General features: G+C 43.8%; 2 protein-coding genes across 2 annotated transcripts in view; one reads left to right on the top strand and one right to left on the bottom strand.

Annotated features, from left to right (window-relative positions):
* Men (NADP-dependent malic enzyme) overlaps positions 1-16,634 on the bottom strand; it is a 124,993-nt gene that overhangs the window by 105,548 nt on the left and 2,811 nt on the right. The gene's annotated exons all lie outside the window — the stretch shown is intronic.
* Sifr (SIFamide receptor) overlaps positions 9,978-16,634 on the top strand; it is a 66,689-nt gene continuing 60,032 nt past the window's right edge. Inside the window, exon 1 of the mRNA XM_076902819.1 lies at positions 9,978-10,665. Coding sequence (XP_076758934.1) covers positions 10,098-10,665 — 568 coding nt within the window. The 5' untranslated portion in view covers positions 9,978-10,097. The remainder of the gene's footprint in view (positions 10,666-16,634) is intronic.

The following is a 16,634-nucleotide window of genomic DNA, read 5'->3' as shown; positions in this document are numbered from 1 at the left end:
GTAAGGGTAGGATTACAATTATAGAAGCGTAAATAAATGAAGAGAAGTAAAAAGATAATCGTATTAAAGACGAAAAAAATAGGACAGTAGGGTAAGATGAAGATAAACATAATTAAAAGTCAAGGATCGTGTGCTATAAGAAAATAGTCTGTAATTTCTGAACACTGAATGTTCCTCTGCGTCTGTAACTTGCATCGTGCATTATGAACGTCCCTCTATTCCCATTCGATCGTCACAAATGGCTCCGAGAAGAAGCGAGTTTAGATAAAGCTTCGCGTATGGCGACAAGGTCAGCTGTCCTGGTCGGACATAGACGTTATTTAATATTTATGCAAAGAAGTTACATCGAACATATAGGATCTAAGAAAGCAGCTGCGAGGTACATGCATTTTTTCTGCGATCATCGCGATTCATAGCGCCGTGTACAGGCTTTAATGACACGTTGCCACAAATCTGTACGCAATCTGTTATTTGAACATTTCAGTCATTTCAAGGAACAGATTTTCTCGTAAATTATAATTCGATCTCTAGCCTCTGCTGAATTGTGTGAATAATTACGTTTCCAAAGTGTAATTCGCCCCACTTTCCTCTTACGTACGTAAGCTTTAATACTCGAAGGTTATTTCGGTTTGCTGTGTAAACGGAAGAGGAAAGAAGGAAGGAAAAGAGAGGGGAAGAACGTTTCGTCTTGAGCCTGCTAGTGGACTCATCAGTAAGGTTACCTAGAAGACCCTGCCTTAGACGCTGGGATATTAGGGACAGGTCAGAACTTCTATATATTGGAAAGGATAGGTCATCGGGTACTTTCAGGAAACTGTAAATGGTGCTGTCCCTCTAAAGTAGAGTGTCGAAAGGCCACCACAATCGTTTAATCGGTTTCATTTTTTAATTACATAAAAACTACGAATGTGAACCATGACTGCATCGAGATTCAAGTTTTTGGTCATTTAAAGATGTGTACACGCGCACTTAACGTGATTAGAAATATAGTATCGGTCCCGTCCAGTGAAATTCCAAACCGTTCCAAGAATTAAATTATTCGCGCCCTCCAACGCGAGCTGAAACACGGAACGATGTTTTATAGTAGTAGTAAGTTCCAAAAGTGTTTCGCATCCTCTCGTTCTTACAATAGCGCTCTACGTATCGCCATAAAACGGAGATAACGGCGGAATTCGGTGTGTATGTCACGCAATTCTTCATTCAAAGCGTCTCGTCTATAATTCACTGCGTTACGTCCGTTAGCGAAGCGCGAACTTCTTCAGGCGTGCAGAAGAGGAACATCCGCGGAACAAGACCACCGATGCAGCTTTCGGTGAAATATCGATCCCCGGCTGCCCGTGACAAACTACGGGTTTCGTGCTCCCGATGCCAAGACCGAGCAACTCGCATATTCGGTTGAATAGATTGAAACAAAAGCGCCGTCGACTCTCTCTCTCTCTCTCTCTTTGCGCGAGATGGAACGCAGCCGGGAAAGAAAGTGATTAGCGTTTCATGCGGCGATTTTTACTGTCCGCGACGCCGATTTACGATCGCACCCTCTTCAGGGCGTCCGTGATTGTTCTTCGGTTCAAATGATTAAATTTGGTTAACCAGTTAAGTGCGTTCGACGTGTATACTCGTCAGACGAAATCTCTACTGCGGTGCGTTTGACGTGTACACTCGTCGTGTAAAATAAAAAAGTACCATTCACTATAAGAACTCGAAATCTCAGTGAAATGTAATAAGAATATTATTTTGTCGTATGTTGCCTTTATATTACCAATACTTAAATTATTTTCTTATTTCTCTTGTTTATTATTTTATTATTTTTTTAATAATTTTCAAGCTTTTAGTGAGAATAACGTATTCAGAAACGAACTGTTAGTTTTCTTGACGAATAAAATTGTAATCCTTCCTCGTTATTCGTAAAATGTATAGTAGTACCATTTGCCCTGCGTTCGACGTGTATACATGTCGTTGCTTGTTTTTAATTCCGCACCCTGTGCTGATCTTTTGAAACTAAATTCCACAGTTAACTGGTTAATATGCAATTAGTATTAAACAAAAAACTAGATACAATTATGAAGCTGTAAATATTATAAAATATCTTAAAGGTAAGAAAAATTATAGATGAGCTGATTGGTCGATCGAATGATATATAACGATAGACAATCGATTACACGCAATCGATTTTATAGAATCAATCATTCACGAGTAACAGAATGGAGAACACCTTGTACCTTGTTCAACCCCACGCATCGAATCCAATCGCTTTAACGGCGCGTGCACAATTAATTCCCAAATACATCACGCCTGGGTCGCAAAAAAAGGGTCGCAAGAAAAGGGTATAAAAAAAAAGGGAAAGGGTGAAAGGTGGCGGCGGATATATCATCGCGAAAGTAAAAGTCGTCCCGGCGGCTCGCAATGGATCATCGATCTCCCGCGTTACGAGGGACGATTTCGTGGAGTGCGAGCCGGCGATCCGCGGTAGCCGTCCAGCTCCTCGCAGATGATCGAACGCGAACATTGTCCGTCCCGTTTACCCCGAAAAAGTGCCGGTCGTTGCGGCTCGATCGACGAAGAAACGAGCGGCCCGCTCTCTCCGAGGAGTTCGTTTATGCCGTCCCAGGCAAGAAACCGTTCGATGGCCGATGCAGCCGCGCGATCCTCCGAGATTTATGATCCCGAGGAGTTCTTGCGTTTCTTGCGTCGCCAGCGGTTACCCGGGAGCGACAGGGTCGTCTGGTCGAGTCGGCTGGGTTCACGGACGGGCTGGTTTCGCTGGATTTTCCGGCGAGTTGCGTTCAGGGTGATACGAGAAAGGCGCGAGCGTGATCGGTGGATGGTCGTTAATTATTCGAACGGGGATCGATCGGGACGCGTCCGACGCCGGGGACGATCGTGCCTTTGGATATTAATTGGCCCGACCCCTTGAACCGATGATCCTCATTTGAATTTCATGGGACTACGTCCCACGTTCCAGCTGTGATTCGAGTGGAATCAAAGATTTCTATTGCGACGGTTCGAGGGAACCGCGCGGGGAATTTATCGTCGATCTGCTTTCCTGAACGACTGCTCTTGTTTTACGATTGGTCCTGCCTTAACCTGTGTTCGACAAGGATTCTTATTTCTTAGAATTGTTTTCGCAGAAATTAACGAGTGTACTGAGAATTGATTTTATCGAATTTGGGTGTAGTATGAAAATTTGAAATAGTAAATTGATTCGAGATGTAAGGATAAGGAGTGTATCATAAATCAAACGAGAGTGAACGAGAGTCGAGCAATCTTCCATGGTAAATTTTCTCACGAACTCGCGATAGAAGAAACAGTTTAAGATCGTTGGTATCAATTTGAAATCAATTCCACGGATAGTGGGTGGAAGCTGGGATTTCCGAAAATTCCAGATACCAAGGATCCGTGGCAAAAAAGGGTAAACGACGCGGAGGGAAAGGAACGAAAGAGGAGCCGCAAGGTCGACCGGCGATAAAGCAAAAGAGCGAGGGAGAAAGAGTGGCGGATGGGGTGTGAGAAACTAATCGAGATTCTAATTGAGTTGCCACGGTAATCGCATCTTCGCCGATAATTCCATGCCAGATAGAACATGTCCACAATTTGGTATCTCATATCCGTTAATTAATCTGAAAACTTCCGAACGGGGGATGATGCGAACATTCTAGTCGCTTTTAGCCGATCGAGAGAAAGATCGACGGCCATTAGATGGACGAATAACCAGGGAAAGATAGTAAACAAAAAAATGAGAAAAAAAATAAAAAAATAGATAGAATACGTGTAATTATTTGCGAACGGGAAATTGAAACAGAAATAATCGAGTACAGAGAGAAGCGTCAACGAGAGGAAGGATGGGAAATGGTATCGCGACAGTGGCAGAGGCAGGCCGTGTGATAGATGACGTTTTATCGAAAATTTACGATGCGGGTTTAAAAAGTGTTTAAAGATGAAAAAGGGGAAATGAAAATGTATACTTTCTTTTTTAGGTGGATATCAACGCGTTGCATCGACTGAACGTAAATAATTAATAGTGACAAAGATTTGTAGTTACATGGAGTGGAGATAATTTAATTTCACGAATTTTTTTGTTGCTCTTTCAAGAGAGAAAATTAATTCCACCGTTGGCCACTGAGGGCTTTCGTTTGAAATTATTTTTGCTCGAAATTTATCGTGCCCGCATGGAACTTGCTATAGTTAGGGCAGTTTATTGGAATGTGACTTAGAGTTATCTGACAGTCACATTAATTACAGATTAGAGGGTTTGTTTTACCGCGTGCAAGCTCTGTGCGACCCGCTCTGACTCTAACCCATAAATGTTACACTGTACGAACCACTCGAATTCAAAGTTTTCTGACTAAATATTCTACGATAATCCATAACATTGTAAATACAAAGTAATGTACAAATACAAGTTTTCGTTAATTAATTATAAAGTGAATTAAAGTAACCAAATAAATCGAAATGCATCGTACGCTTAACGAATTAATTACATTAAAACCTAATACAATTCTGATTCAAATGTATGTTCGACACATTACACAAGTGAAATACGTCATTTCCATTCGATTCACGCATGACTGAAGAAAATCAGAATAAATGAAAGAATTGCTCGGATATGGGGTTGGCAGGTGCGCGTAAACTCGTGATTGTGGCAAGATGTTTCGAGCACCCTGTACGCCGAAATATTATTTTTCGTAAAACAGATGGAAAATTCTCTTTACGGCCGTAAAAATATCGAGCGTGGATACGTATGCAGAATTGAAATAAAATTGGTCGTTTGGCACCCCGAGGGTAAGCGTGCAGGGAATAAAATCGGAAGACAATGGGATAGGCGAGGGAGAGGGTGGGGTCGGTGGCGAGCGATTCGAAAGGGTCGAGACGGAGCGGGACATTAAACGAGAAGGAAATAAAATTGTTGCTACACGTGTGAAAATGAACGGTGACGCTGTTTGATAAGATCGAGTAAGGAAATTGAATGCTCTCGGAGCCTTTTCTGGTTTTCGTTCGATTCGAGGATCCCACCGTCGACCAATTTAACGGGGAAAATGGTGAAAGGAGCGTTTATTAAACGAGAGTGCCCGTGGATTAAAGGGCGACAAAGGACACTAATATAAAATAACGTAAACGATGCTCTCCACTTTTCTAAATACGTCTCGTTAAAATTAACCACGCGTTCTGTCACGACCATATTTTTCTCTCTTGATTGAATAACGAATATACATACGAATAAACATATCGTATCTCTCTTTTGTTTAAGGAGATGTGAAAATTTCCATTCGTACTCGACAGGCTCAGCGAGAACCAAAATAGTAACAGTTGTTCAAACGTTGATAGGAACGTGTGCGCGTTACTATAACGAAGTAGTATGGGTCATTCCACGCCAGACGGTACAGTCCTCTGCTCGACGTTCGGGATTCCGTGCAAATAGAAATATATTCTAATTCATACGAGAATAGAAAAAGAGAGGAGAGTTTAAATTATCACTTTATTCATTTCAAAGTTACTTAAAGTATCCTGTTTTCAAAGTTAGCAATTCCCATAAATTTTTACTAAAAATTCAATTGTATAATAATATATTCACTTACACTGTATCAATTTCCACGACTTTCTCATACAACAATTTTTTAAATAAAAATCAAGTCCACTCGATATCTGAGGGATTTAGCAGACAACTAACCTTCCAACCTTAGAAATTGCAATACTTGTTATCTATACTCACTAATTTTACGTCTCGAAATTCCACTCGTCGCGAATCGACCAAATTACCAAACTTTCTAACCCACTCCCTCGAAACGCAACGATAAAAACGCATCGCTCGCAACCAAAGCCATAAACTTCCAGCAACAAACCACTGTGGGTACCACAAATATTATCCATCAATCCCAAAGCCACAAACAATTCGTCGAAAGGTGCAGTAGTCTCCCCGCATTGCGGGCTTTTACTTTCAGTCGGCCGAACGCGCCGCGTGCACGTGTCTTTCGATCGATCCCCCGTTTTTCAGCCGACGTGAAACGCAGTCGAACCCCGAACCAGAGGATACTTCCGTCGCTCGTACGGTCCCTTTCACCGGAGGAATCCTCGACTGGGACGGCGCTGGGCTCGTTTCGATCGATTAACCGTCAGTGCCGTCGAATTCGATCGGATCGTATCCTGGAGTCGTTCCATTTCTATTCGTCCCACGTTACAGCGGAACTTGGAGAAGGCTGGTTCGAGCGTTTTGGAGGGTCGTCGCGTCCCTCTGGCCCGATCGAAACGATCGAATAATAAGCGGTTTCTGATTTACGTCCGCTGGGGTGCCTTTTTGGCGGAGCTTCTGTATTATGCAAATCAGACGGCTGTTGCGAAGGTTCCACGATTCGAAGTTTCGACGTGTGTTTCGACTGTGTTTCGAAAAGTTTTTCGGGCTATTGACATCCCGGATTCACCGCTGGGTTTCACTCTCGGTTTTGCTTGGCTCTGTTTATGCCTGAGGATTTGTTAAGTTGCGGTTCTGCGAGGAGAGGAGAGATCTTGGAGACAGAGGTAAAGTAAGGCAGAAGTTTCTTGTGGGATATCCCGTGGACTTGCCAGTGAGGGTAGCTAAGAGGCGCCAATGGTGGAGTTCTTTTTTCGACGATTCTTCTTGTCTCCTTAAAAATGGGTTTACTCGACGTACGATATAAAAAGAGGTGCACAATTTTGCATAAATAATCAATCATGCAGCAGGCGAGAAGTGTACAATTTTTCGAACAGAATGAATCGTTTTACTTTTCGATCATGCTTATAGAAGGAATTGTTGGTCACAGAGCGCTATAAACGTCCACGATGGCGATGCACGAAGAAGTACCAACAGCTATCATCGCGAGCGTTATCGTTTAAAGCGAAATCCGTAACGGTTCGGTGCTGAAGCAGCTAAGTGTAATTAAACTTGTCGAAGTTAGCAAAGCATACCGGGCGGGCGGTAGTTTTAATTCACATTAAAGGTTGTTTCAACGGAATTAAGATCGCGGTTTCAGCGTTCCGCGGGCGGGATCGCGTAGGAGCGGAAAGTTGGTCGGAAAAATGAGAGGAAGCCAAGATATTTCACGGACAGAGGCGGTAAAACTATAACGAAATCTTTGCAAGCTTGCGAGTCAAATAAAACGAGTTAGGTATCCGCGACGAGTCGTACAAAACGAGTTACGGACTGCGCCGGAAGTTCGACGAGAGCCGGGGACGACTCTAAGAATCGGAAAACGGAATCACTCGCCGTTCCTTCCTTGACGTTTCATCTGCTGGAAGAGTCAGCAGCCACCGTTGAATATAAAGGCCCGTTATAAATGACTCTTAAAATCGAGCTTGCCGGCAAAGAAAGTGGAATATCGAAGCTTCTATTCGTCCTCGTGAATTCTCGAAGCCGAAGTACTCTGTTCCTCAGATTTTTAGGCCTTTAAGTCGAGAACATTTCCGTTGCTCCTTTCGTTAATAAAATTCAGTCAAATAATTAATTCTTCTATATGACGCAGTGCGAACGATTAAAATGTACAAGAAATTCTGCGCATGTTGTAGATTCTTAATTGTAATACGAATTTCCATCCTTTGATGTAATCTGTACGATATTCTCTCATTTACAAATCTGCCAATATTTTCAAATGTATCCAGAATCAATTTTTCAGAAAATAACCTGTTGGAACAGCAGTGAATATCACAGGATGGAAATCAGTGAAGGAATTCTTGGGAAAATTTATTGACTTTTCGGAATGAAGTTAATGGTGGTGAAGATATTAAGATCATTATCGCGTATTAAAGGGGTGAAACGCGTAGTAAATTTCTTTGGAAGTCGAAAGACAATAGACTGTGAGTCACATATAATTATGCTGCCAGTACTTAAGTTATTAATGAAACGTATGATTCTCTGTTCACGTATCCTTTTTTTTGCAGAAAACGCAAGGAGCTTCATCTGCAAGCACAACTGCATATTTGTCGCTGTGGCGGCCCTTCGACACTCGCCACTAAAGGGACATCGACACTTACAATTTCCCAAAAGTGCACATTTCCTTCTCCATTTCAATATAAAATATCACTTCTTAACCTGTCCCTAACATTCTACGTCTAAGACAGAGCCGGCTAGGTAGTCTTACTGACGAGTCCACCAGTAGACCCAGGACGAAACATGTTTTTCCTTCTCTTTTTCTTCCATCTCTCCTCTTTCATTCGCAGCAAAATCGAAGCAACGCGCTTCAGTTACGTTCAATCAATTTATTTCGCAGACGATCGAATTTTTTCCAGAATATCCAATCGAAAGTTCAGAACCAGGAATCCAACGATCCCTCAAAAACGCTGTTAAACAATTTCCTCTCCGGAGAGAACGCGAGATTGACGTCCAGTTATGACCGAAAGAATCCCTGGCAGCAGAGCAGCCATTATTAGAACAAAGTCCTAATATGATCGAAATCCGACGCGCCAGGAACTCGGACGAAGTTCCACCCTGGGAACCGAATTACAAGTTCATCGTGGGCGTTCACGAGGAAAACGTTTGGCAATCGCGGTGAAGTTTCCTCGTTTCTAATCTACTTTCCTTCCGCGGGTACCTTCCATCGATATTTCCCGATATCGAAGCGACGCGAAACCTCGGCTGTCGGTGAGAAGAAAGAAAAGGTGGGCGCGTTTATTGGGCAGCTCGTTGGCCGGGCAGTTCCATTTAAATAAAGTAGTAAGAAGCGGTGCTGGGATCGGAATAACGGCGTTGATGGGAATCGTGTGGGAGCACTTACGCGAGAGAACTTTTAATTTTTATCGCCACTGGCCCGTTTGGGTGGAGAATTTTTGCGAGCGTTGGGGCAGTGGAGCGTGGCTCGAAAATGAGGGTGGAATTCTTTCGATGTGACTCTTTGAAGGGGCAAATACTTCGATTTGACTAAAATCTTAAATCTAATAAAGATATTATACATTAGTTATGATAAAACCTTAGCAGCTGGGTATCTCTGGATAATAAGTACAGAAAACAAATACTCTGCTATTTATTTTTTATATTAAATAGCATTTAAAGCCGTAAATATAACAAAATATTAATGAGACACCCCTCTTAACTTTTTCTAGAGCACCGTACGAATTGATTTTTAATAACATCAATTAAATCTCTGAATTGAAATCAAACTCCTAATTGCTAATATTACTGTTTATCCTCGAACATTGAAAAATGTTTCCTTTTTTTAAACAACATCCTCGAAACATCATCCCTATTTCCCTGGCTCGAACTATACGACGATCGCCGCGTAGCTCGCATGCGGGTGCATGTGCCGATGGTTGGTAACGCTTGCGCAGTGGTCGCGTGTCGCCAGACAGCTCGCCGCTACGGGTGCATCTCGCGGCAGTTCGCAGTCGTCTTCTAAAGCAAGCTCATTAGTCGCTCAGCATTCGTCGGGGACACCTTTTCGGTGGATCACGCCAGTCGTTCGAGCATCCCGTCTCCCGTAACACGTAACGCAACACCTGTCCCGTCACGCTCTCCCGTCACCGCATCCCATAAAAAAAAAGAACCGGCCGCGATCGTACGCGGCGTACGTGCCGCTAATTTCCAATCAGCCCGCGGCAACGAAGAACCAGAACAAAGTTTTCACGAGGAGAGACAGTTAAGAATACAGTTCGTTATCGAGATCTCGCGAGAACCCGCGCGGTCCTCCCGCGAGGGATGCAACGGGGCTCGATGGTTCCTCGTGCACGTGCCAGTTGACTCTCGAGGAGCGTCGAACTCGATACTACCCACGCGCTCTCTCCCTTCTCGCTTTCAACAGAAATACTCGTGATTCGTATCGATGTCGTGAACGCTTCACACTCGCGTAGAAATGACGTCCAGCTAAGTTCTACCCATCGAAACAGTCCTTACCGTTCACCAAACCGATGATGGTATCGTCGATCTGAATCGTCAAGCAGAAAAAAAGATCGAGCACCGCGCGAGGTGAGCATCGATCCGGGGCAGTGCACAGAGGGCAGGGATCCAGGTGCACCGATCGATCCGGTGAACGCAGTCGGTTGCACGCAGCTGGGGGTGAAGGCGGGACTCCGGAGCGCCGGGGTCGTCGACACGACGACGCGACTCCGTCGGAGCGAAACGGGCAGGAAGTGAGTCGCGAGAGCCCGTGGCTTGGCTGATGGTCGAAACAACGTCGACCCAACGCTTCGCGATCAAGTTACCCATGCTGCAGCCACCGTCTCCGCTGTTGGAGATGGCATCACTGCGTCTGCCGGACTCCGAGGAGTTCGACGTCGACACGCGACGTAGAAGCAACAACGGCAATGTACCGCACACGACCGTCTCGGCTGTACCATCGGCCACTGGCACCCTCCTGCAGATGAGAAACGACCTGGGCGACTATCTGAACAACCTGATCGCGGAGGCCATCACGACGAGCCCGAGGACCTCGATGGAGGATCACAGCGGGTTGCTGAACGCCAGCAAAACGGTGAACCTGTCCACCGCCGAGCAGATACCCGATCGCTTGTACAGGCACAGCATGGCGATGTCCGCGGTCTATTGTGTCGCTTACGTTCTGGTCTTCGTTGTCGGCCTGATCGGTAACAGTTTCGTCATCGCCGTGGTGTACCGGTCCCCGCGTATGAGGACCGTCACGAACTTCTTCATCGTCAACCTCGCGGTGGCCGACGTCCTCGTCATCGTGTTCTGTCTGCCAGCCACCCTGATGAGCAACATCTTTGTCCGTGAGTACCAGAATCGATTTTTCGTTCCCCGCAACGAGGTTATCGTATCGTCGAATAGAACTCGACTCAGGGGAGGAAGGTAGTAAGGATGATGGGTTGGTTTACGGTGAACGTACGCGGAGTGACTCGCGAGTACACGAAGAATTATTCGCGGACAACATTCGTAAACTATATGCAGGGTATTTTAGCAAAGTTTCTATTGCGAACGATTCGAATACATCCAATGAAAGCTTCGATACCCTGAAATGCTACCATGACCAATCCACGATTCCAATAACGCGTTTACCGCGCCACGGTGCGAGATATGCCCCGCAAATATCCCCCAGCGTTTACACCAGCTGTAAATGGCCTCGTTACACCGGCCATTCTTTCCGCGATATGATTCCAATCAGCAGGACAATATCGCGTAACGAACAAGGGCCTCGGTTCAGCCTATCGATCCCAAGTATTGATCATGCGTGGCCGAAGGGAGGAAGCGAGGGATGAGGTGAAAATTGGATCGAAGCCGATTAAAAGGGCGGCTGGCCGCGATTCGTTCGGCCTCGATTTGTCGTTGCAGGGCCTCCGGTTCGAAGTCCCAGCGGCAGCTCGCGCCCATCGCGCGACGGGCTCGACGGGGGCGGTTGGGGGTTGAAGCGGCGTGGCACGAAGGGGGTTCCCTTGGCGGTACGGAATCGATCCCTTCGCGATTCTCTCCGGCGCCGTGTTCACGCTCGATGCACCAAGCCGTATCGCGATCCCGCTTTCGCACGGCAGCCGACAGCTTCATCTCGAGTAACTGCGGATAAATTATTCGATAATGGAATCGGCGCGAATATCCCCTCTCCGTCTCGACTCGACTCGAGGGCCGCGATTCTTTTCGATTCCTCTGGCAACCGAGTAGTTTTAGACGGTTCATGAATATTTTTAAGAAAAGAAGTAATACTTTCAGCTGGATTTGAATTTATCGCGGTACCAAGTGGTGGGCTCGAGTCCTCGAGTTCGGGGGCGGACTTTGACGAGTGGCGTTCGATGTAGAATCGAAGCAGATACGAATATTTTAAATAAGAGTATATAAATATTAAGAGTGTTTAAATGTTAGTTTCGAGCGATTCGAGTCGTTTCAGTTTCGTGGTACTTGAAAGTGTTATCGTTTAGTCGAGCTCTCTATCGATCTGCATTATTCTAGTATGGACAGTTCGGTATTACGCTGGAATATAATTTCCGTAGTTGTCTACGATTTATCGCCATCGTCTCGACAGACTCTCTATACTATTAATGTTCTCTCCTTTCGTCGAAATGTTTTTTCATTCGAAAAGTTCCGAAGGCACTTCAACAGGTAAAAATCAGAAGGGAAATATAATGCGGATGACTAAGTAAGAAGTTTCCAGTTCCACTCGTTCGATTTTTCTTCTCTTTGTTGTTAAACACACGTGCGAGCTGGCATTGTCGGGCTCTAAGATGACACCTTTTGTATCGGCTAGTGATGCCACAGTACTAAATTTGCAAAACCGTCATTATATATAACCTCGATTACTGGAACAACGAATAACTAATTAAAATTGCTAATTTTTTATTCAACATCCGCGTTTCTCAAATATTTTATTAATTATTCGACCAGCATGTGTTATGTTTTTTTTCAAGCTACGCGTAAAAAGGGAAGCTGAAATTTTTGCTCAATCATCGGTTTATTTTAAATGAATTTTATATCGCACCGCTTCGCAAGCGCATACGATCGAACATAACCCCTGACGATCGTTAACGTTCGGATCCCACAAAATGGAACTTTTCCATTAAAACAGACTCAGATTTACGAGCGCATATAGAATTCGACCGGGGCTCTACTAATACGCTAGATTACGATCCAAGCCGCGATTTATACTCTGCGGGGACTTTTACATCCGACGAAGGATCATCGATTCAATGACGATTAATTTAAATGGGGTCAGTTTAATCCGGGACTGCGAATGGGGATAACGAACTGCAATTATGAGTTCGTCGCGAGGCGGAGGAGGCGGGGCGGATAATTAACCAGAGGTGATTACGCGAGTGTACCCAGATGTAACGTCCATCTGATTATGCTTGTACGGGCCCCGTCGAAGCACGAGAGCGATTGTAAACGGGCTGCTTTTACGGTGCCACGAGCCTGCCGGCGTTTGCGCCACGAGCAGAGCCACGGAAACGCGCGTGGACCGTGTACCAGCGGGATTTGCAAAGATCCACCGTGGGACCGTTCCATTTCGTCGCGTGCCACCCGTTACTGGCTTGTATCGACTTTACTGCTCTCGCGTTAGGGGCGTAATGTCGTCGCTGTCGCCGTTAAAGGTTGCTGAAACGCAATTGGATCATCGTTGTTTCCCGTTTCCACGGAAAATGACGGATCACTGCTTTTATGCTGCTCTCTTTATCGCGAGCAGAAAGTTTTATTGTTATTAAATATTTTCCTCCACGGTTTTCCTTCTTTTTCATCAGGAACTTTCATTTACTTTTTCATTTCACCAAAACGTGATACTGTTTCCTATCTCGTAATCATAAATATAACGAACAACAGTTTGAAGAAACTCAACGAATCCAGAGATCTAATTTCTTTTTCATTTCTGTTTCAACCGCTGTCGATCATTGAATGTTCGTTCGAAGCAATTAACATGAAGAAAAGTTAGTAGAATTTGATAAAATCGCTGATAATGTCGATCCTCGTTAACCCAGCCCGTTAACGGTTTCCCTGTTTCTGTGTCTTCATCGCGCAGGTCGATGCAACCGCGTTTTGTTCGAACGATCGGCTCGTTGGTCCCGCGCCGTGCCGAGTCGCGGAGGCCACGGTAATTGCGGATAAAGACACAGTATTCGACCGTGAGCTTCCAGACTCCTCGAAGCGGCCAATTGTCAGCGCATCGCATGACTAACGACGTCATTAGCACGCACTCGCGACGGCGTCCGTCTCGACCACTTGTTTTTACCCGACGAATTCAAGTGTCCCACGCGCGAAGTACACGTCCCAGTCGCCTGTGCAAACTGTTAAGCACACCGACATTGGAGTCTGCGGCGCTCGTTGACACCGACGAACGCCAGGATCGAAGCGTTATCCTGCACGTGGACAGAGCTGCGATTAGGATATGATTTGGGTCGAGACTGGGAACCAGAAGTGTTCGCCAGAGATTCCCTTATCTTCGCCACATAACATGGGGAAGGCCATTGGAGTTGACGTAACCTTGAGAGCTACCAAAGCTCAAGGTATCCGTGAGGATTTCCCCATGAAAGGAAAAGGATGCGATTTGTATATATTCAACAGCACCTCTCTGTCCAAGTGGAGAAGACTTTGATCTCTTTTGATAAATTCTGGGTGCCAAATGCTTGTTTTTCTACAAACACGCTCTTGTATAATTCTTTTTTCACGTTTTAACTCGTCGTGGAATTTTTTCTTCGTTTATCATAATTCGATATCCTCGTCGAGGTTCATCAGGTATTTATGCGAGACGAACAGAGTTGAAAATATTTCGCTGTGCACTAGGTTGCGAAAAAAGAAGAGGAAAGTGAACAATTTGGTAAAACGGTTATCCTGCCGCACTCAACTATTGCGAAATAACCGTTTGACCTAGTTTTGGAGTTCTATTAAAAACAAAAAAAAAAAAGAAAACTTTATTAATTGCTAATATCCGGGAGCCATTTGCGCGAAAAGGAAGGAGTAAAAACGAGGCGCAGCTCGGCGAGGGTCAGGTTCGAGCGAACGCAAAAACAGGTGATAATAGTACCATCACGTGGGCTAAGACGCCCACGCACTCTTCCGCGTGCGTCGTTTGAACGCGGTCTCGAATAATGAAAGCGTGAAAAAGTGATCTACCGTTAAACATTGTGACAATGAATTATGGCGTTTATCGACAGACTGTTTAAGGGTAAAAGTTCAGCCTGCAAATAAATTTTCTTTCCAACGTGAAATATTAATTAAATCGGTAATTTTCAAAGAAGGTATACATAATCGCATCACTTGCATCAATGGATACTAAATAAAGTACCATTTTACGTCACTTGCAATTCCAAAGAAAATACGGATATTTATCTGAAAATTAATGCGACGAGCAGTTTAGAATAATTAACGAGAACACTTTACATTTGATAATTACATAATTATATATTAAGAAAATATATTCCCTTATTTCTGATGGACAATTGTATCGTCAAGGCGTTCACGACTATGGCTGTATGGCGTCAAAGGAAAAAATTTAACGATTGATTCTAGAATTCACAGCAAAACGAGAATCAGGAATAAAATTGCTTTCGAAGCTTCGATTATGAGAAAGTCAATTTCGAAAATCCTTTGCGTACGCGTACACCAATAGTAGAAGCCTATAAGCCAGTACAACAGGAAGTTCGTGCTCAACCATGCACTTGATGGTTCGTCATAGAGTCTCCTCTGGAAAACGAAGCTTGAAATGCAATTTTGTTATTCTTGATTCACGTCTTATTTTGGTTTCTGGGATCGTTCCTTGATATCTCTTCCGTGGGTGGCTGAATATCCTGTACGCTGTTTCATCTCTGTTTCAGAAACAGTGCTTTTACTGCGCTCTTAAAATACTGGCAAGTCGTATAAAAATGGTCAACGCAATTTTTCTTTTCAAACAGTAATAATTATAAATGCATCAGAAATGTACGCAAATATGTCAGAATGACAAATGATAGTAGCATGTATGAATGCCATTTCTTTTTTCTTTTTATTTAATAGCTAAAGTGTTTACTCGAAGAAATGTACACAAGTAGTTGTCGTGCTAGTTTTACCACCGTTCAGATGGTATCTGCGTTCCGTTTGGATAACGTGGAATTAATAATATGGCTCTCCTCTCGCGCTGTAAAATGCAAAATGAGTTAACTCATCGATTTTACTTGACGTTCGAGTTCAAGGTGATACGTCGGCTGTACCTTCTCGAGCGCAGATTTCATTTGAAGAATCTTCAATCGCGATTCTATCCGAGACAAGCGTCCGCTCTCAAACAGTGTTCCATCTTCTTTTCTTCGAAGCGAAACCGGCATTTGCAATGTTAATTTTTGAGAACGAAGTCAAATCTACCTATTCTTTGATGTACAAAAAGCGTTGAACAATGTTCACCAAATTCTACCTCTTAGAATTTGATGTTCGAACAATTCTGATTAACTTAATTGATATTGCTCCGTTTCAGTTTAGATCTCTAATTGTACCAAGGGTTGTTAAATTTTCGAGAGCAATAATTCGATGAATTAATGCGCTAAGAAGAAGTTCAGCTCGAGAAGAGACTCGAATCGGGTGAATTTATCCTATCGAACGAGCCTGCCTATTGATCACCTTTTTCACCGACCGTCTGCTTGATTTTATTTATACGATTAAAAGTAGGACATCGTTGCGACCAGCATTGTTCAGAGTGTACACGAACCAAGTTGAAACAAGGAGCGTCTCGAGTGATTTTTGCGTAAAATACGCAAATAAATTCTTCATTGTCTTCCATTAAAAACACTGGGTTGAGGCAAGCAGAAAATGAAATAAAGTAATGCGAATAAACAGCGTCGTTAATACATTTCTCCGTTTTATGTAAGAAAAGAGACTGAGAGTAAGCTGTAATTCAAATTAATTTCAAGAATTGATATATCGCTCGAGACTGCTGATGTTTATGCATTTATGGAGAATTTTGATACACAAAAAAAGTGCAGAATGCACATAATATGCAAAAATATACGAAATATATCCAAAGTAACCTGCACATTATAGAATTCAGAATGGCAACACAAATCCCTGGGTTCTATTTTTTAATTCTACTTTGAAACGTGTGAATTTGCATGAAGACTTTATAACTTCGTTACGAAGGTTTAAAATAATTTTATTGTACTTTCAAAATATTCAACACACTTCTCGATTCTCAAAATTCATTCTTCACATTCGTGCCTCGTTGTCACATCCAAAAAGAATACCCCTCAATCGGCATTATTTATAAGCTGATAGCACACTGCAAGAGTCGCATAATCGACTT

Source organism: Xylocopa sonorina, chromosome 10, assembly GCF_050948175.1.
Source record: "Xylocopa sonorina isolate GNS202 chromosome 10, iyXylSono1_principal, whole genome shotgun sequence".
Classification (NCBI taxonomy): domain Eukaryota; kingdom Metazoa; phylum Arthropoda; class Insecta; order Hymenoptera; family Apidae; genus Xylocopa; species Xylocopa sonorina.
The sequence above is the reverse complement of the archived record's forward strand: the minus strand, read 5'-3'. Positions and strand labels throughout refer to the sequence as shown.